General features: G+C 39.0%; 1 protein-coding gene across 2 annotated transcripts; it reads left to right on the forward strand.

Annotated features, from left to right (window-relative positions):
* The first annotated feature begins 1,247 nt into the window (after positions 1-1,247).
* On the forward strand, positions 1,248-23,481 carry TMEM62 (transmembrane protein 62). 2 transcript variants are annotated; one of them, XM_034061873.1, is made up of 14 exons: positions 1,248-1,375; positions 4,025-4,136; positions 5,166-5,303; positions 6,341-6,386; positions 9,545-9,686; positions 12,024-12,148; positions 12,296-12,418; positions 13,264-13,419; positions 14,864-15,023; positions 17,206-17,319; positions 18,236-18,320; positions 19,808-19,912; positions 20,766-20,884; positions 21,780-23,481. In XM_034061873.1, exons 3-14 carry the CDS (start codon positions 5,264-5,266, stop codon positions 22,104-22,106), a joined length of 1,542 nt encoding a protein of 513 aa, XP_033917764.1. In that variant the 5' UTR covers positions 1,248-1,375; positions 4,025-4,136; positions 5,166-5,263; the 3' UTR covers positions 22,107-23,481. The 2 variants fall into 2 exon arrangements, with proteins under 2 accessions (XP_033917764.1, XP_030900355.2); XM_031044495.2 differs by lacking the exons at positions 1,248-1,375; positions 4,025-4,136; positions 6,341-6,386 and having other exon boundaries at positions 5,224-5,303.
* Positions 23,482-25,286: the final 1,805 nt, after the last annotated feature.

Consider the following 25,286-nt stretch of genomic DNA (forward strand, 5'->3'; position numbering starts at 1 on the left):
ACAGGAATCCAGATAATTTTTAATAGAGACAGAATGCTGAAGCTTAGTAAGCTTAGCAGTCCTGCTAGAGCTAAAATAAAATGATACCACTGTGGGAAGGAACTGAGCAAATCCCATTTTTCAGGATTGCTCCCCAGAATTACCAGGACTGCTGATTGCTCACTGTTGGCTAAAAAGCAGTTGTTTGGGGTGTTCTTTGGGGAAAGAAAGAAGCAGACAAGCAAGGTGGAAGGCAGATAAAAATAGCAAAGCTAGCATAAGTTAAGTCCCACAGAGCAGCTAAATTAGCAAGAACATCTGAGAAAGGGTGTAATTAATACAGGCTAACTGAGCTGAGAAGTGTTTCTTGAGCAATGCAAAAAACTAAATCTTTGTCCTATGACAAATATATTAGAAAAGAAAATTAAAATTAAGCAATAATGAATTAGAAACTTCCATCTGTAAAATTGAGAATAAATACTACATTTAATATCAAAGAAAATAGTGGTGTAAAGTGACAGAAGCTTTTTCAGCTAAACTCATGCTCAAGATGGTAAGAAAAACATCTCAGCAGTAAATGTGGCAGCAGTTAGGAAAACAGAGTTGATAACAAAGAATAACCGATTATGAAACTCTGTAATTGCTATAATAAGATTTAGAATGAGTTATATGGGAAAAAAAATAAGTTTGAAAGACCAAGAAAAGACTTTTAAATTATGTCAGGAGCAAAAACCAAAACTGAACAAAAAAGGTTCAGTTCTAGGTGCCTAGATTTATGAGCAGGTAGAATTACAAGTACTGACAGGGCAAACAGAGTGAACGTTTGTGTGCTGTACTGAGAACAGGATGAGGCACTGGTCTCTTCGTATGCCCGGGTTTTGCTCTAGCAGACCAAAGGAACGGCCCGAGGCCTCCTTAGGGCACATACTTCCCCCCAAATCACCGAAACGGTTTAGGGGCTACGGCAGGCCGTGCGTTTCAGGTAACGTTTCGGCCTGTAGCGTTTTAGCCGAGGTGCTCCAGGCAGATCACGCCGGAGGAGAGGAGCCCACGCCCGTCCGCCCCCCGCGCTGCCATCGGTCCTCCGGGCCAACCACAGAGGAGCGCCAGGGGCGGCCCGATAAGCCGAGCAGGGGGGTGGGCCGCGACGCGGAAGTGCTGAAGCCGGTGGCGCTGCCCGGCGGCGGGCAGGAGGGTCTGCCGGGGCGGGCGCATGGTGGTGGGGCGGTGCAGGATGCTGAAGCTGGCGGCGGGGCTGCTGGCGGCGGCTGCTGTGGCGCTGCTGCTGGACTGGTGCGTGCCTTCGGGGGCGCCAGCGCCCGCGGCGGGTCAGCGCCGGCGGGACCCCCGGCCCGCCCCTGGGGCAGAGGCCGCCAACCTGCTGTGGGTGGTGCAGGTGAGTGGGAACCGGGGAGGGGCTGAGCCCCTTCGGGGTCCCCAGGGCTGCTGCATGGGGCTGACGCTGGGTTGGCTGGGGGTGGGGGGGACGATGGCCTCCCCGCTCTGGTGGGAGATTGACACCTTCTCCCTGTAAACGTCCCCTTTTGCTGTCGCTGAGGGTCTCTGTCAAGCCGAAGTTACAGGTGTTCAGCCAGAATACCCGAAATAAGATGTGCGTGGTAGAAGCGGGTAATTAAAGCTCTAATTATTACACTGTCCTATGTACTACCTCGGTACCCCATCCAGTATTATCTACTGGGGTAGTAGATAGTGCCTGTCCCCGTCCCCTTCCAAAACTCAGGAAAGTAGTGTGCATGAGAAAATAGTTACACAGATTTTTAGCAATGGAAGGTATTGGGCCAGTGGAAGAGTTAAATGTGCACAGCTTTCTTTCCAGGTTGAATGTAAATGCAAATTAACTTGGCATAGTCTTGGAAGTAAACTGTCACCTCTGGGTGCTCCTGTAGCCTCCCTTCGAATCTTTCCCCCAGAGCATTCTTGAAGCACTTAATGTGTAACTGACTGCAAGCTGTGTGTGTATTTGCAGATCATCAATGCCTGAGATGTCACAGGGGTTGCATGCAGTTCCTTCTAACAAATAGGCTGCTTTTGCTATTTTGCTTTTATTTTCAAACCCAAGGACACCTTGCTTAAATGTACTAGTTGCAGGCAGTGCTTTGGGTGCATCAGCCAAATGTATTATTAGTCTTGTGTTCTCTCCAGCTGCTATGTATTTTCAATGTTAGTTTTTTCAGTAATTTTTCCTTAAGTGACTTAGGACTTATCTCTACCGCAGAGTAGATTTCAAGATGAGAGATATGCTTGAATTAATATAGATAAAGCCCCTATCTTGATCTGCTATCTTGAAGAAACTCAAGTACAGCAGCATATAGCAGCTGTAAAGCTATGCTGACAAGCAGCGTGCACAGCTCCATGCAGCTTCTCCCATGTTCTCTCTGGTTGTGTTACTTCAAGTGGAGTTCTCCCAGGACCAGGTCACAGTGCAGCTAATTTGAGACTTGGCTTCACTTTCAAGTGTTTATGTTCTCTTTCAGATCTGCCCTTTAACAGATGCCTTATCATAGACCCAACTTGGAAATTAATCAAGCACTAAATCCAGCATTGTGCCTGATGATGTTGTGGGAAACAGGCTTCAGGCTCCCTGGTGACTTCAGAGGTCTAACTTCGGTCACTGGATAGGACCTTTTGTAGATCTTTAACTTGTATCATAGAAGAAGAAAAAAGAGGGAAGATCTTTGTAGGAAATCAGGCTTCCCAAACACTGACCGATAAAAGGCTGGGAATTTACATTCTCCGTTATTATTGGTAGAAAGTCTTGTAAGACTTTTGCTCAAGCATCTGAAAACAGCAAAAGTAGAAGTTTTTAGTTTCTCTGTTTGGTTGCTAAGATAGATGAATTGCAAATACGTAGGCTGAGGAGAAGCAAAATAAGACATTGTATCCTTGTCAGTGGTTGAATTAGGTTTAATGTGTTGAGGTAGTTCTGTGCTTTTTCATTCATACTAGCTTGAATATATTAATAAAAATTAAGGTTATGTCTAAAAATGTTTACCTTTTTATCATCAAATTCTGATATAGGCAAAAGTTACATATAAGCAAATGGGGAATTTTTCTAAGCAGAATTTAAAAACTGTTTTCAGACAATGCTTCCCACATATTCAAAGGACTGAATAAGTAAAAGCTAAGGCATTTTGTCTCCAAGGTATTTCATCTAGATTTCTCAAAATGGAAAAAGATCCATGTTTATTAAATTGAATGTAAAAGTTAATGTTTTTCTTTCTCAATTAGTAGTATCATCAGATGGCCATGGGCATGTGTTCACTGGTTTTTGAGTTACTAATTCACTGAAATGGAATGGCAGGTGGAATTGAAAGCACTACCACAAGATTTACTTTGGCCATATCTGAAAAACCATAATATTAACAACAACAACAAAAATCTTACTTTTCTTATTCTCCCCATCCCACCCTGTGGGTATCTCCTGATGTGAGGGCTTTGACTGTTCAGAAATGAACAGCACCTTTTGCAGTTATGTGCAAGTGGTATCATCATTTCTTGGATAATCTTTGTGTTCATGAAGCACATGGAAAAGGTTCTAAACACACTCATTAGCTCCATTAAAATACAGGGGTAGAATATTATAAGTCCTTCCACCCAGCTCCTGGAAATGTCACACCAGGTACAAAATTAGTTATCAGTATGCTTCAAGTCCTAGGTGACTTTAATCTCATCTTGCTTTGCAGAACTACTTATTATTCTCTCTTGCAGCAAGATCATTGTGTTGTACCAGAAGTTTACAGAATTTGAAAGCCAACAGTATTTCATTGTATTATTGATGCCCTTAGATTGAAAGAGATTTTCTCAGTGTAAATATGATTCTAGGGGTTAGAGATGCAGTGTTATATGTTTGCTCTGCTTTTTTTCTTCCATAATCATCCACCTCTGTTTCTCCCTGTATCCCATATACTGATATGAATCACTATGACAGCTCTTGTGTTGCATTCTTATGTACGTGGTTTTGCAGAACAAACTGGGCAGCAATAGCTCTCTGTTTGGGACAGTGTTTAATTTTTCTCTTTTGCAGGTGTCAGATATTCACATCAGTAGATTTCGGGATCCCAAACGAGCTCCTGACTTTGAAAAATTCTGTTCCGAAACAATTGATATAATTCAACCAGCACTTGTTCTAGCAACAGGTGAGCAATTCAGGATGTGGATTTCCTGTTGCATGTGCTGTCAAAGGAAGAACAAACAAGGAAACTTTAAAGCTTTAAGGTATCTTGAGCAATGGTGATGGATTTTCAGCTGTAGATAGACTGCTAGAAGCAGAAGATAACTTTGCAACTTAAGAGAATTAGGTTTTGTCCAATGAGTGTTTAGTGTGTATTATATGTAAGAGACATAATTATGCAATATGGTTACTGTTTTTCCAATACCTATTACTTCACCTTAGTTGTTCCTAGCTGCTCCCTTCCTTCTTGTCCTCCTGCTAGTAACTCTATATCAGTCTTCACTATTTGAAATTACAGAAGTTATCAATATCTGTGATGGGTCATTAAAAGCCAGTTCCCCTCTCAGAACGATCCCTGCTCATTTGTATGAAATTCACCTATCAGTTAATGTAAGATTTCATTGCTGGTTTCTGTTTGAACATATCATACCAAGACAGGTGAAATAAGCCTTGCTATTCCATTTGATAGCTTGCTATTGAAATGGATTAAATTTTGGCAAGCAAATAAAAAATAAGAAGACTAGAGCTATTACTATACATGAGGTTTTAGAATCTTAATGCTAGACCTGGACCTTTGTTTCTACAGGGAGTTACCTATCTGCTGCTTGCTTTTTTAAGTTAAGAGTTCAGAAATAGCATTCATCCTTTAACTAGCAATGCAGGAAGGCATTACTGCATGAACAGAGCTGGGAATGGTTTGAACTCTAATTGGAGCTTGCAGGGATACAGAAGGTACGAAGTTAAACAAAGCTTCTCTGACTACTATCATCAGGTGTAACGAATATGTCATAGTTGTCTTTAGTTTGGCATGGCATTAGTGAAAGTGCTGCAGTGATGTGACTGATAGATGTTTTGATCTACATTAAAAGGTATTTACCCTTGTGGTAGCCTCTCATAGCAGATGACAGGAGTGTTTGATGCACTTTAGGACACGTGGATGGCTTGCTCGCCTAGTTACAGTATTTGTGTAAGCCTTGCCTTTGTGCACTTTCAGGTGACCTGACAGATGCAAAGACAAGAGATAAACTGGGATCTGAGCAGGTAGAAGCAGAATGGAAAACTTACCACTCAATCCTGAAGAGATCAAGGGTCATGGAAAAAACCAAGTGGATAGACATCAAAGGGAATCATGGTAAGAAGGAAATTAAACACCTCTTTCTTTCCTGAGATTACAGAGCTGATTTAGATATTAGAATATAGAGGTAAAATAAAAATCAAAAAAATCTAGTACTTAGTAGCACGTTAGTGGTGGCTGTGAACCAGTAGAAGGGCTTGCCATCTACCTTTTTGCTTCCCCAAGGGCACACTTTGTTTAGAGGCACTTTCTGGAATATTAGTACAAGGGAAGGAATCTTCGTTTGTTGCTTTTGCCTTTCAAATGGTAGAACAGAGCTTCAGATGTTAGTTCCCAGGTCATTAGTTTATATACCCCATTTTTTAATTGAAGAGCAAACTGTAACCTTACCCTACTGAAGAAATGTTTTGAACTTACTTTTCATAGACCTGCTCCCACAAGTTTAAGTTTGAAAGTGTCACACATTCAGCATGTAAAGAAAATTTGGTTTCTTTTGAACAGAAAGAACTCATAGAGTTTGTACACACCCTAGTTGTTGCTACATTCTAAGCAGTCAAACACAGCTAACAACTTGTAAGCTATTTAAGCCAGCTATTTCAAGAAGAGCAAAACTAGGAAGCCTAGCACTTGGGAGAAAAAAGTGCATATGTTCTCATATACTGCCCATATATGACTTTTTACTCCTATTTCGCTATCAGGCTGCTGTTACCAGCCTTAATGATGGACTTCAGCTGCAGGAGAAACCTTCCTAAGTTGCTGTCTGTTTTATACACACTTTTTTTCGGATGCTGTTGCTACTTTATTTTCCTTGCGTAAGTTAGATCTTACCTAGAGAGAGTGCACCCAGTCCAAAAAGCCTTATGGCCAAAGCAGGAACGCATGGTTAGCTTTTAGCTACTAAATGACAATTTACATTCCCAAAACAACTTTAGCTTTGAATTGAAACTTATGTGAGAAAACTCTTCTTGCTTTTAGGTCTACTGCATCAAGTATATTCTGTGCCTGCTGAGAAAGCTTTATTTCAACATAAGGAAATAAAATACAGAGGTCAATAATCAATTTGATCTTAATTTCTTTTTTTCTCTCCCTTACAGATTCATTCAACATTCCACACCTAAATAGCATTCGGAATTATTACAGGTACTTTTATTTACCATTATATTCAAGATCAAACTCACTAGACAATATTGTTTTCAGTTTCACATATATGTGTTTTTCACTGGCTTTCCTGTAGTCCAGTATCATATTTGCTATTCCCCCTCTCATTTCTGTTGCCAGTTAGTAGACCAGACTAGATTGGGTAAATAGAGCACTTTGCACAGACTTATTTCTTATCCCTCTGTGTTTTGTAATTGAACATACTGTAAATGTGCCTGTGGCTAGGAAATGTTCTGTTACATGTTCAGTTTCCTCAGAGCAGTTGCATGATGTATTTCTGTTCCCAGAGAATGCTTTTCCTCCTCAAAATATATGAAAGAAAAGAAAAAGAAAGAGAGTACTTCACTTTTTAAAATGCTCTTTCTGCATGCCCAGGAGGGCTTTCCATGTCATATGGGTCTAAATTTTTCCAAGCCATTTTAGAAAACTGCAAGTAGAACAGGAAGAAGGCGGTGATGTGACGTGATGTGAAGAAGGTGATGATGTGTGGATACATGTTCTTGAGGAATGCATTTCATATTTAAATGTGAAGATAAGTGGGGAAACTTCCCTTTCTTCAACTGGCTATTTTGCTTGCACATTGTAAAAGTAACCTCAGTTGTAACTTGTGTTTAACTTTGTGCCCTTCACATCTGAATACAAAGTCTTGTTTCATAATTTTGGTAGTGCTTTCCGCTTTGACTCTTTGGAACTGGAGGAGGACTTGGAAATCTAAACTCAATTTTAATTCAGTCTCTTAAGCTACCCACTGTTCAATAAGACAACAGATTAAATATCTGATATCTGAGCAGATATATTTCCCCATAAATTCTGTGGGATAGGATCCTACAACAGCTGCATTTTCAGGAGAACATGGAATTCACATGTGGATTTACCATAAAGGGATGAATTTAGGGTGCTAACAAGACTTTTGGATGTGCTAGTGCAATGCAGTGCACATCCCTGTATCTTTTGCCACAGTTGTGGCTACATGACAATCTATTACCAGTTTTCCACTCTAGTGTAAGACTGCTATCAGAAGTCCTAGTGACACACATGGGAAGATGCAGCAGCAGTGAATTTGCCAGATCATCCATGAATTGTTGCTTGGACTGGACAAGCTTATTATTTGGAAAGATGAATGGGTCACCTGCCTCTGCTTTACACTGAAGATGAACTGATAGTGTAGGCTTAAATTTTAAACTAACAATACTGCGTGTGCCTTTAGCATAGGAGAATAGACCAAACTGTTCTAACTTACTAACACGAAGAGGGAAAAGAGTGTTCAGCTGATGGGGGAAGGAACATCACGGCACTGATAACAACTAAGGAGACAGTAAATAAGACCAAGGCTGCCAGCCTTCAAGATAGCAGAGTGGCGCCTAATGCAGAGCGAGACTGGAACAGAACAGAAGCAAGGACATACCAACTGCTAGCTCAGCACTAGGACCCTGCAAGCGTGCACAAGCACTGAGGTTATTCAGTAAACACAGTGAGGAAGACTACCAGTGACCACTGTCATAGAAAGACAGAAATTTTAGGATATGAGCCTGAGTTTCCAGTGTTCTAACAGTTTTCTTATTGAAGTTCATAATAATAACTTTAACATAAAGATGGTGTTGGGAGTACTGATTTATATCTGAAACTTGTTTTTAATATATTGGCTTCAGGACAACCTTTCTGGCAATTTCCCCGTTTATTCTGACTGGTGGAGGAACAGTGATATGAACTGCTTTCATGATATGAACTGCTTTCAGTGATATGAACTGCTTTCATGAATGGCTGTGTTCAAACTATAGTCATCATCTGAACTCAGGGATGTTTTAGCTTCCACATATCATGCAGGGAGTTAAAAGAAACCCAACCACATCACCCCAAAAGCCCCAAGAGCGAAAAAAACAAAACTCCCCCCCCAACAAATTTTAGTTAATCTCAGCTTTACTTAAAATTATTTTAGTTACATAATTTAAATTTTAATTGTGCAATTTAGTAGGTACCATTTGTTGTAATGTTACCTGTCTTTGCCAAAGGAGGATCTGTGCAATTCCCATCTAGCATAAACCACTTCCCTTTTAGAAGTTAAAAAAAATGAAAATAAATGTTGTCAATGGAAGAAGAGAAAGCAACGAATATATTCATTATTACATGAATTTATCATAGCAAATATTAGCATAAAACCATGGAGGGGAAAAACGGTGAAATTAGTTGGCATGTCTTGTGCGTCCTTCCCTGTTTACAGAACTCTCTAAGAGTATTTCAAGATTAAGATTCAAGAGTGTAGTTAGCATCAGGTAACATGCGAAAGAGCAGCAACGCTTTTTGCTCTCATCTCCTACTCTGTGTAATTCTGATGACATTCCACAAGTACCAGGAAAACTAGTAAGATTTGCTATGTCAAGAAATGAATAAGAGCAATAAACAAGAGCAGCCTATAGCTGCATCCTTTGCTATGTATAAGGTTTGGTGTGGTGTTGTGTTTCTGGTTTGGATCTTCTGAAAAACAACTGGAAATGTTCAATATTTCTTTGGTTCAAGATCATATTTCATTAGCCAACAGCTGATCATTCTACATCAGAGTAACGTAAGAGACCTTCAACAAATCATAGAATCATAGAAAGATTAGGGCTGGAAAGGACCTTAGGATCATCTAGTTCCAACCCTCTGCCATGGGCAGGAGCAGTGGAGACAAGACTTGATGTCCCTGATATTTCTAGATAAGCAAGGAAAATTCTTTTTGAAAAACTATTTCAGATACCAGCAATAAGCACAAGTCACTAACTTATTTTCCTTTGCAGGCCTCCTTTAACTAAGAGTTGTGTAAGATCCTGCTGTCCCTTCATGTTGCCTATTTGTTTTGCATCATTTATGCTGCTGGCCTATCCTTTATCCATAAGAACATACCACGTAGCTCAGGGAAAGTGTATTTATGCTAATGCTTTTTTAAATGTTTGTGTACTAACCTGCTGCTTGTCTTACATGAGATATGTGATGCATCTTTAAGTACAGAATTTCAATGCCATTGATGTTTTAGAAGAGCCTTTACTGCATTAACAAGGTGGAACTAGATCTAATGCAAGAAATTTTGCATTCATACTACACAGGTCATTTTTGCCAACGTTACAAGCTTTCCTAACAGTAATATTTCAATTTTATTTTGGCAGGAAATACTCTGCCTGGCATAAAGATGGCTCATTCCATTACATCCACACCACCCCTTTTGGGAACTATTCATTCATCTGTGTGGATGCCACACTAAGCCCAGGCCCTAAGAGACCCTATAATTTCTTCGGGATTTTGAACACGGTATTTTATGAGTCTTGGCATTCCATTTTGCTGATGGTTTACTGCTATAATGGCTTGTTTGGGGGTTTGTTTGGCTTTTTTTTTATAAAGAAGAACTGTCTGGAAGATTTGTGCTCATCTAAAAGAGTCTTTATGTTTTGAAGTTATTAGGCATTTGGGATATTTACTTAGAAAAGTGAGTCTGTCACTTAACGCATAAAGTATCTGTATTTTCTCTCTTAAATAATTCAGTACAAAAATGTCAAATTAGACATTTTAAGGACACTGTCAGCAGTTTCTTAGCATTTAGCTAGGCTTGCTTGAGAATTTCCTTATATGCTGTGAAGTTTAAAACAAAATCAAACTTTCTCATTTCTCATCTCCTTTTTGCTTTGTTAGATGCTTTTTTTGTTGTTGTTGCTAATATTACAGATTAGAGAGTTGCACTTCTCAGTGTGATAATTCGAAAGATAATGCTATAGAGAAATGTGGCATTTATGAAAGTGAGGTCTGATCCGAGACCACAAAATTTATACAGTATTGTTTTGAGAATCGTAGAATCATAGAATAGTTAGGGTTGGAAAGGACCTCAAGATCATCCAGTTCCAACCCCCCTGCCATGGGCAGGGACACCTCACACTAAACCATATCACCCAAGGCTTCATCCAGCCTGGCCTTGAACACTGCCAGGGATGGAGCATTCACAACCTCCCTGGGCAACCCATTCCAGTACCTCACCACCCTTACAGTAAAGAATTTCTTCCTTATATCCAATCTAAACCTCTGCTGTTTAAGTTTGAACCCGTTACCCCTTGTCCTATCACTACAGTCCCTAATGAATAGTCCCTCACCAGCATCCCTGTAGCCCCCCTTCAGATACTGGAAGGCTGCTATGAGGTAACATTAATCCCAATGTTTCAACCACATATCATCTTAGATAATATTTTGCTTCCCTTTAATTTTTTTCTGTGTAGTTTATTGATAGGATTTTGTTCTGAGATACTCTTCTGAGGTGTTGGCAGAGAGTTACTGGGTTCTGGTAAAGCGATGTCATGTTTTGCCTATGATAAAGACCTCAGGGAAAAGGAAAAAGTTCTCCCTCTAATCTTGTCTAAAGAAGGCTGGACATCTAATGAAGTGTTTGTAAAGTGCTTGGTGATGCTTAGATAAAAGGTGATGTAGGAGTGTCCAGTACTGTTCTCCCTGTTTACTGTAATCCATAGTGGGTGCAGTAGATTTGCAGACAAACTCTCAAGAACCTAAGAAATGCTGTTGAGTCTAGAGCTCCTTGGCTGCAGTAAGTCAAGGATTTCCTTGCTATTTACCTGTAGCAGGAGTCCAGAGAGCATCATTTGCAGATTTTTGCACAAATCTGAAGGTAGATACCTGTAAGAATTAAACCTCTGCCAGGAATTTGAAAAATAAATTAGATTTGTATTAGTGATTTGATTTCATAGCTTAGATAAAAATATTCTTAAAGCCCAATGCATGAAGGCAAAGGAAGAATCATTTCACTTGATAAGCCCATTACATTAACCCAGAATGGTATTCTGGATTTATTCTTTTTGAATATACCTTTATTTCTGTTTGCTTTGTTCATACCCTTCAGTGTTTTTTTTTCAGGTAGGAGGGAAAAGAATATGTTGGTGGTTCTCTGCATTACTCTAAAAGATGATCTGCAAAATGGTGGAAGAGTGGATTTAAGTTCTTTTCTGGTTTTATTTTTCCTGCCTACTCTGTTAGACTTTGAGATCCTATTAGTATTGGGATTCTCTCTGGACAGTGAGTGGATTATTTAATATCGGAAGTCAGACAGGTAAAGGAGAGCAATTTTACCTTCCTTGTAAAGTGTTGGTTTTGCTTAACTTTAACAGCAATGGCTGAGTAATATTTTCAAGATTCAGTGTCATAATTCATCCAGTTAAATGACTGAAGCATATGGTGCACAGTTTGTGGTCTATCATACCTATAAAGGCTGCCTAACAACTTAAGAGATAATATGGATGATAATTATAAGGTAAAGATGTTTGTAAGGTCAACTCAAGTGTGTTGTCTTTGACTATATAAATAAGTAGCAGAACAGATAGAAATACAATTTACAAAATCCTTCTTTATATTGTACTTTTCCTATGTTCACTTGCAAGGAAGGTGTTCAGTGTCTTGGTCTTGCTTTCTTTTTCCAGCACTGGGTTTTAGGGATAGGTCTAGTAATACATTTTGGTCATGCCCAGGTCCCAGGGGCAACTGAGAGTATTCTCTTCATTAGTGTCTTTCTGCTTTCCTTTTACTGTTCTTTCCAAGTAGCCTGAATGTTAAACAGCTTTGTTTGGTTGTCTTTCAAACACCTGCATGTTTCAGAATCAAATGAAAGAACTGTCTTTAATGGCAACACAAAGTCTGCGCAGCAATCATACAGTCTGGTTTGGCCATTTTCCCACCTCAACAATCATCTCCCCAGCCCCAGGAATACGAGCATTGATGAGGTAAGAGTTTTCTTTTATTCATGTATATTTTCATTCTGAAGTACATTTCTTGCCCCTCTTCACATCCTTGTCTGTCACTTTTCAGGTTTTTTGCAGTGGTATTTTCTTCTTATCCAAATAATCACAATTCTTATGTTCTTTTATTAGTTCTGCCACAGCCTATTTATGTGGACATCTCCATACACTGGGTGGGCTCATGCCAGTCTTGCATAGTCAGCACCGTGGCGGCACTCTGGAACTTGAATTGGGAGACTGGATGGATAATAGGAGGTAAGTAAACCCTAAGTGAGCAAATTGTCATATGGAGCCTACTGGTTATGCTGTGATTCCCTTTTATGCTGTCTGGAGAACTTGCAAGAAGCATTAGATCTGCCTGACTTGTTATTACTATTGATGTGTTTGAAAAATTTCTCTATGTGTAACTTTGGGATTTTTTTTTCCTCTATACCAACAGTCTGCTAATAAATTGAGTAATTTTTAGATTAAACCTTGATATTTAGAAATTAAAAAGAATGTCCATTTAGGATGCATTTAGTATTCAAATAGACAAATAAATTGTAATAAACTTCAGCATCACTACTTCAAAATATCCATGTTTTGCACCAGCTGTTAGAATTTTAGAGACAAAAACAGTCTACCTAGGAAATATTACCTTAGCAGTGTATCAAAAAGTGTCTGATGCTACATGAAATGTGTAGTAGTATATTAGCTTGTATATTAGCATTTATCCTGCAGTAATCTCAATAAAGATACTTGTATGCCTTCAGGAAGAGAGCACACTGAGGTCTATGTCAACTAGAGTACCTACCTGGACACTGTAGTAATATACATTTTATTTGAATTCTGTAATGTTCATTTATCTGATTCATGTGCAAAATTCAATAGATGTTGACATTTGGAATTTTGAGTAATGCTTGAGTGATTTATAAAAAAATGAAGCTGATCAGAGGTAACCAGCTGTACAGTTAGTACAGGAGAGTTGGTTAAGAAAGGATCAGCTACAGAAGAGAAATGAAAAGTAAAAGAAACAAGTTCTGTTTTGGACCTTGGGAAACATGGGAATCAGCTGGGCATGCAGTAGTTTGTATTAACAAATTTTTTTCCTTTCATTATAGGTACCGGATCCTTGCATTTGATCATGACCTCCTGAGCTTTGCAGATCTTACCTTTGAAGAATGGCCTGTAGTGCTCATCACCAATCCCAAATCCTTCCTTTACAGCAGTGCTGCTCATGAACCACTAGACAAAATTCTTTATTCCACTCATATCAGGTACCCTGTAATCTCCTGATTTTACAATATTTAACTATATTATGATAGTTGGGATCATTTTTGATTATAATGTGCATCTATATGTGCATATACATGAACCCTTTTTTTTAAATGTATCTGTCAGTTGTTCTCAGATTTCACTTTTCTCTGGAAGATTGTTCCTGAGACCTCACTTTGTATCATATCTGCAATAAAAGGAGATGATATAGAACAAGTTCATGTTAATTTTATTTACGCAGTTATTTCCCTTGAAGTCAGTTGAACTTACTTATGTAACCAAAGCTGGTAGAGTTAGATTAACACATAATTTGTGTTATTTAACTTACATGGTCATGCTGCCTCCATTGATTTGGAGATTTTGTCTGTATTTTTCCAAGTATTTTCTCTATTTGCATTGGACTTCTTCATCTCTTGTGATTTCAGTTTTACATTCTTTATATATTAAAACAGCTTATGGCTCTGCCAATTTTCATATTGAGCTTAAGTCTCTCCATCTTCCCATTTTTACCTTTTCTATTTTTTTAATTTGTTTTTCAAATTTCTGTGCCCTTTACAACATCTTATATTTGCTGTTAGACTAATACACATGGAATACATCAGTATATTACATACAAAGTATGACAAGCAAAGGAAGTTTGTTGTACTTTTCAGTTAGGAAGCAGTGTCCTACTAAGCTTACCTACTTTACAGTTTCTTATTTAGAGCCTTATCTGAACATTCTTATAATTATACTAAATAGATGAACTGCAGAATCATTCACCATAACTATGTGAGATGCTGTCATTTGCCTAAAACATGGTCTGGAATGCCTTCTGTATTGCCAGAAATGAAAGAAATTGTACGTGCAATATATTGAGTCTATATTAGTTATTCAGTTCTCTGAATATGAGCACTTCCAAGTGATATCCATTTGTTGGTATCTCAAATCTGTATTACTTGTCTTGTGTTCCACTCCATTTCTTATAAATTCGGTTACAAAGACTGAGAGGTTATATTCTGACTAGCAAAAAGGAAAATTAAAATAAGAGGGAGGGGAACAAATAAACCCGAGAACAAAGGCCTTTAGAGAGAGAGACTGGTAATTTTCATTGAAGACATCTCCATTATTTGGTTATGTGTCTGTATGTGTGCAGGAGGATTTGTGATAGAAAATGTTTTAACAGTGGCAAGAGTTCTAAGATCATGTCTGTTAGGACCTGAAGATGTCTGCCACTTCTTATCTGTTCCACAGACCAGTTTTCTATCCTATTCTTTTGCACAATACAATACAAAACTTTTTAACTGTAGCATTGGCCTTACAGATGTTTCATCAGTTTAATTTCTAACTCTTTTGAACTCTGAAGTAGAAGAGTTCAACACTTTAGGGACTTCTCTTCAGGAAGTAAGGACAAATCTGTAAAACCTGTAACAAATCTGTTTATTTTGATGCTTATTCACCCCTTAGAATTCTGGCCTTCTCTCCTTCTATCATTACCTCAATCGAAGTTTATATAGATGGAGTTTACCTGGGGAATGCACATCAGGTATCTGGGCCTCTCTATGTACTGAAGTGGAGCCCGCAGAACTACAGTGAAGGTTTCCATCACATAGATGTGACTGTCCAGGTAAGCTGTTGGCATTCTTTGTATTGAATTTTTTATGTTGTCATGTCTGCTCCTTCACCCTTCTGCATCACATAACTAGGGATGAAATACATGATACAGACTTCCTTTCAGGTTTGTCTGATTACAAAAATGAAAGGATTTATTAAATGAAAAAACACTGCTGAGCACAAAGACATATATAAAGCATATGGACAAAAGAAAGAATTCTTACTTTTCATCAGAAATATAGTAAGACATGATAGAAAAGCAAGTAATTGGTCAAAAATAAATTATTTTGGGTAACAGGCAAAATTAACTTTTAAGGTTGTCTTAGAAAAAGAAACAATTGAGCTCGATCAAGGAAAATAAGAAGTAGCTTCATGTTAGTTCAGAAGGCTAAGGAGCTGGATCTGTAAGATTGGAACGCTGTCTTTGATTATCTGTTTGAGTTTCTTTTCATTACTTCTTACAGGCTGACACCCAATACAGCTTCTGTTTCCTTGAACATCAAGTTTAGCTGATATTAGATTACTGGGTGCAAAATAGGTTTTTTCAGTGAATGCTTTTGTTCTCAGTACTGTATTTTATTTTTGTACCTTCAAGTGGTCTTGAAGAACTTGGTCAGACTGTTCTAATGTTCTGTACATTTGCACAATAGCAATGGGAAAGTCAGCTTTGCCCTGGTTGGTGGACCCCAGCTTGGTATTACTTCTCACAGGAAAGCAAACGTTTTCTTCCTAATGGCCTTTCTGCCGTGTCAGTGTTCCACCTCCCAGCTTGTTACTGATCTCTGTGATGCTTTACCTGCAAAAGTTACATTTTATAAGTGATTTATTTCCTGGGGTCTTTTGGGTTTTTTTCATGATGATGAAAACAGGCACAAAACTGAGTAACATTTGAAGAGGGTTATACAGGCCTGCATAGCAACAGTTGCTTGCAAATACATAGTTGTTGTCAGGTAACTGAATGGGATTTAAAAAAAATTAATTTCCTTTCCCCTCCAGTTATAAATCACTATTACATCTAGTAACCAGATAGTTTGTGGAAAGCAAACAGGATGAGACATTAACTTGAATTAGGTACCTAGAGAAAATATGACTACTTAATTGTACATTGTTTCTTGGATTGTCCAAATATTGTTTCAGTTATAATCACACTAAATACACTGAATCCTCTACTATAAACCTTTAATTAGGTACTGAAAGATAAGGTGTTGTATTGGTTTGTATGGCAAGGTTTTGGTAGCAGAGGGGCTACAGGAGTGGCTTCTGTAAGAAGCTACCAGAAGCTTCCCCTATGTGCAATAGTGCCAGTGCCAGCCAGCTCCAAGATGGACTGCCACTGGCCAAGGCCATCAGCAATGCTGGAAGTGCCTCTATGACAATGTATTTAAGAAGGGGGGAAAGTTACTGCACAACAGCAGTGCTGCTGGCTGCTGGGTGGGGAGGAGGGAGAGAATCTGGCAGTAAAGTTAAGCCTGGGAAGAAAGGAGGAGTAGTGGGAGGATGGTTTTAAGATTTGTTTTCATTTCTCATGATCCTACTCTGGTTGGATTGATAATAACTTAAACTGATTTCCACAAGGTGAGTCTGATTTGCCTGTGATGGTAATTGACGAGTGATCTGTCCCTGTCCTTTTCTCAACCCAAAAGCATTTTATGGTACTTTCTCTCCCCTGTCTAGCTGAGGAGGTGAGTGATAGAGCATCTTTGGTGGGCATGTGGCATCCAACTATGGTCAACCCACCACAGCTGTCAGTGTTACACATGCAGAAATATCAAACTGTTGAATAAAGGTAGCACTGTTATTGTTTATCAATATCAGTTTCTAGCAAATATGCCAAAAAATTAGAACAAAGCTTTTAAAATAGTTTAAGATGGGCTATTATCTAGAATTGAGCTTTCAGAAAACCAGTGGTGGTGGTGCCAATAAATAGTTACTGTCTTCCACAAGTTACTGAATCTCTGAGAGGTTCTTATTCATATGTAGCACTTTGAGATTATGATCTTATGGTCATGAGTTTACTTGGAGCTACAAAACTGACAGTAAGTAATCCTTTGTAGGTAGAACTATTTAATATAGCAGTATGCCTGACATGCATGTGTCAATTGGATCTTCCCAGAAAATCTGCAATGATAATTAGCAGCTCTAATAGGATAGTTTGTGCCCTACTGGTCTCTAATTGCTCTCTTCTTTCACTCTAGGATGCTTCAGGTAGAATTAGTACACGGAGTCATATATTTGCTATGGAAGAAACCCTCTCTCTTAGATTTGACTTTTGGCCATCTGTTATTCTTCTCACTGACCACTATGTTCTAGTAAGTGCTTTCAGCAAAACAACTTTTATTCCGGGTTGGCTTCCCCAGAGACTGCAGGAGTATTTCCCTAATTCCTGGTAGACTTGAATGCACTTTGCTTTTTCCAGATATGACTCCATTGGAATTTCACAAATATTTCAAGTTTCCTTTCTCAGGTTGCACACTTCAAACATGAATGTGTAGCAGGGGTTGGTGCAAACAGTTGACTCTATGAATTTAATCACAGTTGTTCATTTTGGGACATAGGTATATGCACTTTTTGTGTAAACAAAATGAAGAAAAGAATCTCTTGGAGATAGAAAAGGAAAACATTAAAGAAACCTTCACTGTGATCTGGCAAGACTGAAAAGTCTCCCATCAGCTGCTGCTATTATAGGTAGCTCTAGCAAAGAGGAAGGCAAAATTCCCACTGACTTCCATAAATTCGAGGTCATATCCAAAAGTGTTACAGGTTAGTACATGCAAAGAAGGCATGTCATAAAAGTTCAGGTGCACTTACAGAAGAACAGTGTAAGAAAGTCCACATGACTGTAGATAGTATCATAATCGGCTCAAAATTATTATGTTAGTATTGTTAATCAGTAACTGATCTTCTCCACAATGTCTTGAACTGCAGTTCTGTGCAGTACAGCACTTAAACGTATTTTGGGTAGGAAGTGTATTTATGCCTTTTTAATGGATGTGTTTTACAACCCCATTTTTTAAAGATTCAGCTCTATCACTTGCAACCATCCAACTGAACTCATGTCAGTAAGATGCAAGTCCAGTAACTTAGAAACTTCTTCTTATTCTTCAGTTCAATGACACCATCAAGCTTTGAATATGTGTTTCAGTTAGAAATCTTTGTATCATTCTGTCAGTGCTCAAAGGCAGTGACTGCTCCAGGGCTTGCTTAGAGTCAAACCTGTCATTTCAGGCTCGTGTGCTCTTTGGACTGATTGTGCTGATTCAGATCACCTTGCTCGTTATTTTCAGATGTCTCCAAAAGCCAGCACTCAAAGGTATGAACCAATGTTTGTATGTGGTTTTTATAGGATCTACTTTTCCCAAAACCTAAGTAGCTGCACTATTAATACCCATATGCATTTTTCATCTAGTACTTTGACTGGCTTCTCAGAAGCTGCTGTTTTGCTTTTAGGGGGACCCAGAAAACCTCCAATATATCAAATAAAGTAACTTAAAAACTAAAAACTTGATCAGATATCTTTGTTTAAACAGAAATTCAATTAATTGAAGTCAAAAGGTTTTATTCTAATTTTCTCACTGAAGAATCCAATGTAAAGGAATATTTTATATTAGTTCTGCATGTGTGCTTGTTTAATTGCAGCTGACATAGAATTCTGTGTCACCTGAGTGAAGAAGTACTTCCTTCTACAAAAGCATTCTTGTTAATCTTTGCAAGGCACATGAACAGGCTTGGATCTTCCTCTATTAAGACCAGTTCTGTCATAACTTGGAATTCGGTTTGTGATAAATCTGGTAGATGAAAATTAATGCTGTTAAGCTTGTGGTGTTTATCCTTTAAACAGTTGTTTGAACCACACCTTACTAATGAGATTTTCCTGGAAGCCACCTCCCTTCCTATTCATGTCAATGTATGTCCCTTCCTTTATACTCATAATCACATAGCATCCTGAGGTAACTACAGCTGCTGCTTACATAAAAGAAGAATAGAACTGCAGTTGCCTTTATGGAATTCAGCAGCTAAAAATGAAAAGAGCTAGCCCTCTGTGATCAGCCAGGTCCCTGTAGACCATGACAAATGCTTTACACATTAGAGAACAACTTTGTTAGGGCTGTTGATTTCCAAAAGTCAAGCTTGCCCTCTGGGAGTTAATGCTTTGTGAGAAGGGCAGCCATGTAATAGGTGAAACTCTAAAAGCTAACTTTGTTAGGAAGCCTCTCTTCATCTCGGCCTATAGTCAGATTCAGTTGGAAAATGAATATTGTTTTTGGTTTGGGTGTTTTATTTGCTCACACACTTGTCAGAATGCTGCCATTTCAATACCTGGCCTTCATTTTATCTGAGTTGCTATCAGATCTCATGAAGTAGATTTAGTCAAAGAAAATCCAGTTAATCTAGCCCATGCTGAGCTGCCTTTTTGGGTTTGCATAGCTACTGTTTTGATTTACTTTTCATTTAATTTTCTCCATGTTTTTCATTCTAGCTAACTTCATTTTCTGGGTATAGAATGGTCGTTCAGTTTTATTTACGTACAGTAAGTGTACTCATTTAGAATGGCAGCTGCTTCTGCTGTTTTAAACATAGACTGTTATATTTATCAGTTCCTTGCTTTCAGTTATCACAGTAATAGTAGAAATGCATTCCTTTGCATCTGTTCTCTTGACCTACCAAATATTATTTTTACATTTAATAGAATGAATAAATAATGTGCAATTTGTTTCACAAAGACAAATATATCTATATTTATATGTGTGTGTTGCAACCTGAATCAAGTGTATGTTCTTAAATGTTGTCTCTCTTTAGAAAAGCCAGGATTACTTACTCTGACCTCGTATTCCCTCCATGTCTTCAGTAAAATAAACACCCTCTATTACTCAATTCTGGTTCTGAATTTATACACCATTCTGGGTAAGTAACCTAGAGTATGGGAGGATTTCAATTACTGTTTTTAAATTACATATCAGATGCTGATGAAAAATGAGACTTCTAATATCACAGAGAATAGGGAAAACACAAGTTACAAAATCTATGTGGAACTTGAAAAGTTAATGTTCAAAGAGAGTAAACGTTTATTTGAAGAGCCTAATTTGGAGCCCTAGAATTAAATGCTTACTTTACCTTCAGAGTAATTAATAATTTGAGTGTCTTTAAATTTAATTGGGTTTTCACTTATTCTTTGAGTAAGATCTGGTTGTATCTGGGTGTAAAATAAGTATGTGGAATGTACATTTCACATCACAAGTCACTTAAGACATCTGGGCTCCCATGCTAACAATCTTAGCTCATTTCTCCTCTGATATATTACTAAAATAGCTACTTTTTTGGCAGTCAGTGTAGGGTGCATAACAGTGCAGCCTGTCCATGTTGACTTCTGAGCTAAGCCAGGCTGGAATTGTTTATGACTTGCTGTAATTCTGGGGAAAGGCCAGTGTTTGATAGAACTCGTCTTTTCACTTCTCTCGTAAGGAAAATGTTGTCTGTGGTGTTGAAAATGGTGACAGAGATGAAACAAACTTAAAAGTATTTTCATTGCATGCCACAACTCATTGGTGTACTGTGATATTTTCACATCGGGAATGTTCATCAGGTTGATGTTTGCTGAAGATGAAAACATCAGGTTTATTACTGCAGACAAGTAATAGAGAAGTCATTTTCCCCAGCTGACCACTTGGTACTCAGGAATACGAAGGGCCATGTGGGAAATGCCATGTCTATACTGTGTTTTCTGATGGTGCTCTGTGTCTGGTTTCCTCTCTTTCAGGACCATGGTTTGTAGGTGAACTGATAGATGGCCACATGGGGGCCTGCTTTTCCTTTGGGGTCTTTGTTGGTGGTTCCTTCTTACAGGGCAGTCTGACATTCGTGGTTGGGATTTTACAGGTACATATTTATCCAAATTAAGCTGATAAACTGCTTTTTTTTCTGATAATCTTATTTTAATAGTTTCAGAAAGAAAGGAGTCTTGGAAGGATAGAGCAGATTAGTGGCCATGCCTGACTACAACAGCTCTTTCTTGACTTTCTGCAAGTGTAAAGGGCAGAAAGGAAGGAGACCGTGCATTATTGTCTCAGACTTCCCTTTTGCTCTGTCTGATGTTGCTTTGGGCTCCCTGCATGTCTGCATTAGAGACCATCTCTGCAGATTTACCACTCCACATTTTTTGTCCTTGGCTCACACAGGTTGCAGTGATTAAGCCAAAGAAACTTAATGGCCAGGGCAGCCCTTGCAGGATGAAGATCAGTAGGTGTCACTCTCCAAGTACACATGAGTCCAGTTTTCCCAGCAGTCTGACCTGCCTGCCCTCTGATTTTCCCAGCTGCCATTAGTCTGAGGGGGTGTGTAGTTCCTTGGCATTTAAACCAGACTAAGCTCGTGTTGCCCCCTTCATGGTCCCTCCCTTATGCCAGAGCGAATGCTTGTCTGACACCCCAGTGGGCTGGGTCACAGGGCTAAACTGACATAAGGACTTTCCCTTTTTACTGTGCTACTGTTTTGCCATGTGTAGCTCCCTGAACCAGCTCCAGGAAAGGTCAGATTCATGTCAGCACCTCCCACAGCAAGGGAGAGGGCAGGAATGCTTGGCCTGGACTGAGACACAGGCAGCTACAGCTATCAGCTGCAGAGTGTTGGAAGTGCATCCTGAGATTCCAGCTCTGGGAATTGTACTCAGCTCTTTAGAATGGGACAGTTATACTCTTTATCTTCCTATGTCCTCATGGATGTTATGTAGAATACTTGGCTTCCTCATCATATTTTATTCTGCTCTTCTTTTCAGATGTTGTTTTTCAACCTGCCATTGATGGCCTATCTGTGCTGGTGCTTGTTGCTGCGATGCCAGGGTCACAGTTTCTGTTCTCACATCCGTCAGGCCCGACACATCATGGCTGTGCTTGTTCACCTGGCAATGACACTCCTCCTGGCCTGGCAGGTCTATTCCTGCTATTTCCTGCAGCGAACCTATGGGATGTTGGCATTCTTCCTCTCTCCGATGAGAACATGGCTGGTGGTGCTGACCTCAGCTCTGATTTATAAGACCTGGACACTGAAATCATCTGAGCTCAGAACTTACATAGCAGAAATGAAAAACTGTCAGAGCTCCTGAAGTACAATAGAAGTACTTAAAGTTCTTTGACTTAAAAACTGCCAAAGGCACAGCCTAAAGTTTTGTGATGCTGGAATTCCATACAGCCCAACCATTAGGTGCTAAGATGTGAAGCTGCACCTGCACTGCTACAGAGCTGTATTAAATAGTAAATGTATAACAATATGTAATATATACTTTTATTGTATTATACAATATGCTGTATAATACATGTTATATAATACAGTTATACACTATACATTAATACAGTATACAGTAAACTGTAGAATAATCTCTTTCATAGGGGGTTTCGTGATACAGAGATAGATATGTCCATATGGATCACAAATGGAAATTTACTACTGTGAGTGGAAAAATATTTTTAATTCATTAAATTCTTGATTTTTATAGTGCTGGGGGAAATTGAGAATAGATCTTGAGAATGAGCCCTAGAGTTTGCACTTAACTTTGCTTTTTATTTCAGGATTTACGTTTATTTTTACAAGACTAGACCAGAGGTCTTTATGAAGTTATGGTTATTACAAAGGTGCTGCAGTGGCCTTCACAGTAGAAGTTCTTTGCTTACACACTTTGCCAGTTCATGATGCTGTATAAGAGCAGTTTACAGGCTGGTAGGTGTGTTTATGTGCATTTATGTTTAGCTGAGCCATGGCCTATTGCTCTTGTTCTGGAAGGGCTGCTGAATTAACATGTTTTCTCTCTGGGAGGAAGGAGTTATGTCTTCCACTGCTGAAGCTGCCAATTATCCTACATTGATCAGTGAAAGGAGGGCAAATGATCAGTGTTGCTGGGATTCCCAGCTGCAGTCAGAGTTCAGCTTTAAAGCAAAGAATGGGGACAATATCTTCATGATGGGAGAGCCTGGAGGAATCGTGTGGACTGATGCCTATTGTGTCTGTAACATTGGGGCTCTGTTTCTGGGTGTCAGTCAAATGTGCCAAAGAGTGACCTGGCAAAACTCGTTTCTTGGTTTTCACTTTTTCTAAGTCTAAAAACGATGGAACAGTTACACTGATGAAGAATGTGATGATGCAGAGCTGAGAGCTGAGTTGCCTTTATCTGTGAAGTCAGGAGAATGCTGGCCTGCTTCATAAAGCTGCTGTAAGTGAACATTTAAAATACCCTCAGTAACTTTACAGTAACTAATTTATGGCTCCTCAAGAGAAAGGAGGAGCAATTTATTTATAGCACCTTAGAAAAAAACAGCAATGACTGTGATGCGAGGATAGACTCCACAACTCCTTAAGGTTGTAAAGTAGGTATGCTTCTATTCAGTGCTGAGGTGCATGCGAATAGCTCCTCCAAAGTATGCACACCTCAGGGTTGTTCTCCCTTTACATTTATTCTCTTAAGGTATACATAGATATTAGGTTACTCTATATGCCTATACATATTTGTTATCTATCCCCTCTTCGTATTATAATGAGCTAGAAGGTCCTTTGCACCTGCGCAGTGCCCCTTCTGGTCATGGGCAGAGGTCTCAAGATGAAGTAAATGAGTCTTCCTCTTCTTAAACTTTTCACCTTTTAATCTTCACACATGGCCTTAGGGTTTGGTCGGTGCCCAGTCTGCTTCTCCCCTGCTTCTGAGTAGAACTAAACATCTGCTTTTGTCCCTTACCACTAGAGCTAAGCACCTGCTTTTGTCTCTTATCAGTAGAACTAAGCATCTGCTTTTGTCCCTTATCAGTAGAACTAAGCATCTGCTTTTGTCCCTTATCAGTAGTCAATGCGTTGGCATGTTAGGTACTTAGGACAGACAATACTTTTGTTTAAGCAAAAGAATTCCCTTAACCCCCTTGTGCCATTTCTCTGTATTACACCCATACATTGGTTACCCCTGTATCAACTGCAGAACATACAGGGAAATACACTGAATTGAAAGAAAATCTCAACTACAACAAAGACCTATTGCTATTTTTAAAAGGTGACAGCTTTCCTATTCCTTAATTCCCATTCCTCAGTGATTGACAGTATAATAAGAGAGTAACGGGTCTCATTTGCATCAGTTAAATACATTAAGAGAATACAGAGTGTCATCTGTTGCTACATAAGTTTCTTTTGCAAAACTTAGAAATCAGGCAGGGCACAAAATTTACTCATGATAAATTTGCAAAGCTGTGAGAAATGCTATGGAAAAAGTAATTATAAAGTGACATTTTGTGATTAGATTACGTTTAGGTGATCAGGGAGCAGAAGTGGCAATAAAATGTCATTATCTATACCCTGTGACAAGACTGAGACTTATTTGTTGTGGTGGTTGTTGTCGATTGCAATGTCATCAAATCTCAATGTAATCAAATGTCTGTGGACTTAAAAACCTTGCAGTCTGTCACATACTCGCTGTTTGGCTCCATGGAATGAGTTGGGTAGATGGATGGAAGTCTGTTAAGAATCTCTCAGCACTATTCTTAGTGTGGTGAGCAAAGATGTTTTATTTGTAGATGTGTTATCCGTGGTTCCAAGGACCCAAATAAGAATCACATGCTCTGAGAGGTGGTCAGTGTGTGAATTACACACGTTTGTGGTAATGATGTAATAAATTCTGAGAGAAAGGTATTATCAGACCACAGGTAACACACCACAGAATATACACAGCTACTGCAGCTTTTTGTTGCCAAGCAGGCAAGTTAAACTCACCTTGTCTCATGACAATTGAGATAATTTTCTTCTTAAACAGTTTTCATAGAATCACAGGTAGGTTTGGGTTGGAAGGGACCTTAAAGCTCATCCAGTTCCAACCCCCTGCCAGAGGCAGGGACACCTGCACACTAGAGCAGGTTCCTCCAAGCTCTGTCCAACGTGGCCTTGAACACTGCCAGGGATGGGGCAGCCACAGCTTCTCTGGACAGCCTGTGCCAAGTGTCCCACCACCCTCATGGTAGAGAATTTCCTCCTGATATTTCTTTCCAGTATTCTAAAACCTTCACAGGAAAATACCAACTTTCCTACCTGAGATGCAGAATTACACTTTAAGACTTTCTTCGCCAATACCTCTTAAAACCTTTTTAATTCTTTGTATCTCAGCAGGCTGAAAGTTCTTAGAAGCACAGACTACAAGCTAGCCTCTAATTTAGCTGTCCTTATCATATAGCTAAGTGGTTGCCCAAGTTAACTGTGAGTAACAAAAATCACACCAAAGCATGTTTTTCCCTTAAAATTCAAACAAAATAAATCAGTT

This window comes from Melopsittacus undulatus, chromosome 4 (genome assembly GCF_012275295.1).
Source record: "Melopsittacus undulatus isolate bMelUnd1 chromosome 4, bMelUnd1.mat.Z, whole genome shotgun sequence".
Classification (NCBI taxonomy): Eukaryota; Metazoa; Chordata; class Aves; order Psittaciformes; family Psittaculidae; genus Melopsittacus; species Melopsittacus undulatus.

Bases quoted from the DNA above. Each gene is read 5' to 3' on its own strand.
- TMEM62 (XM_034061873.1), top strand. From the start codon at position 5,264: ATGGAAAAAACCAAGTGGATAGACATCAAAGGGAATCATG. The intron at 6,387-9,544 runs GTACTTTTATTT...TTATTTTGGCAG, and splicing joins AGCATTCGGAATTATTACAG to GAAATACTCTGCCTGGCATA. The intron at 9,687-12,023 runs GTATTTTATGAG...TGCATGTTTCAG, and splicing joins TCTTCGGGATTTTGAACACG to AATCAAATGAAAGAACTGTC.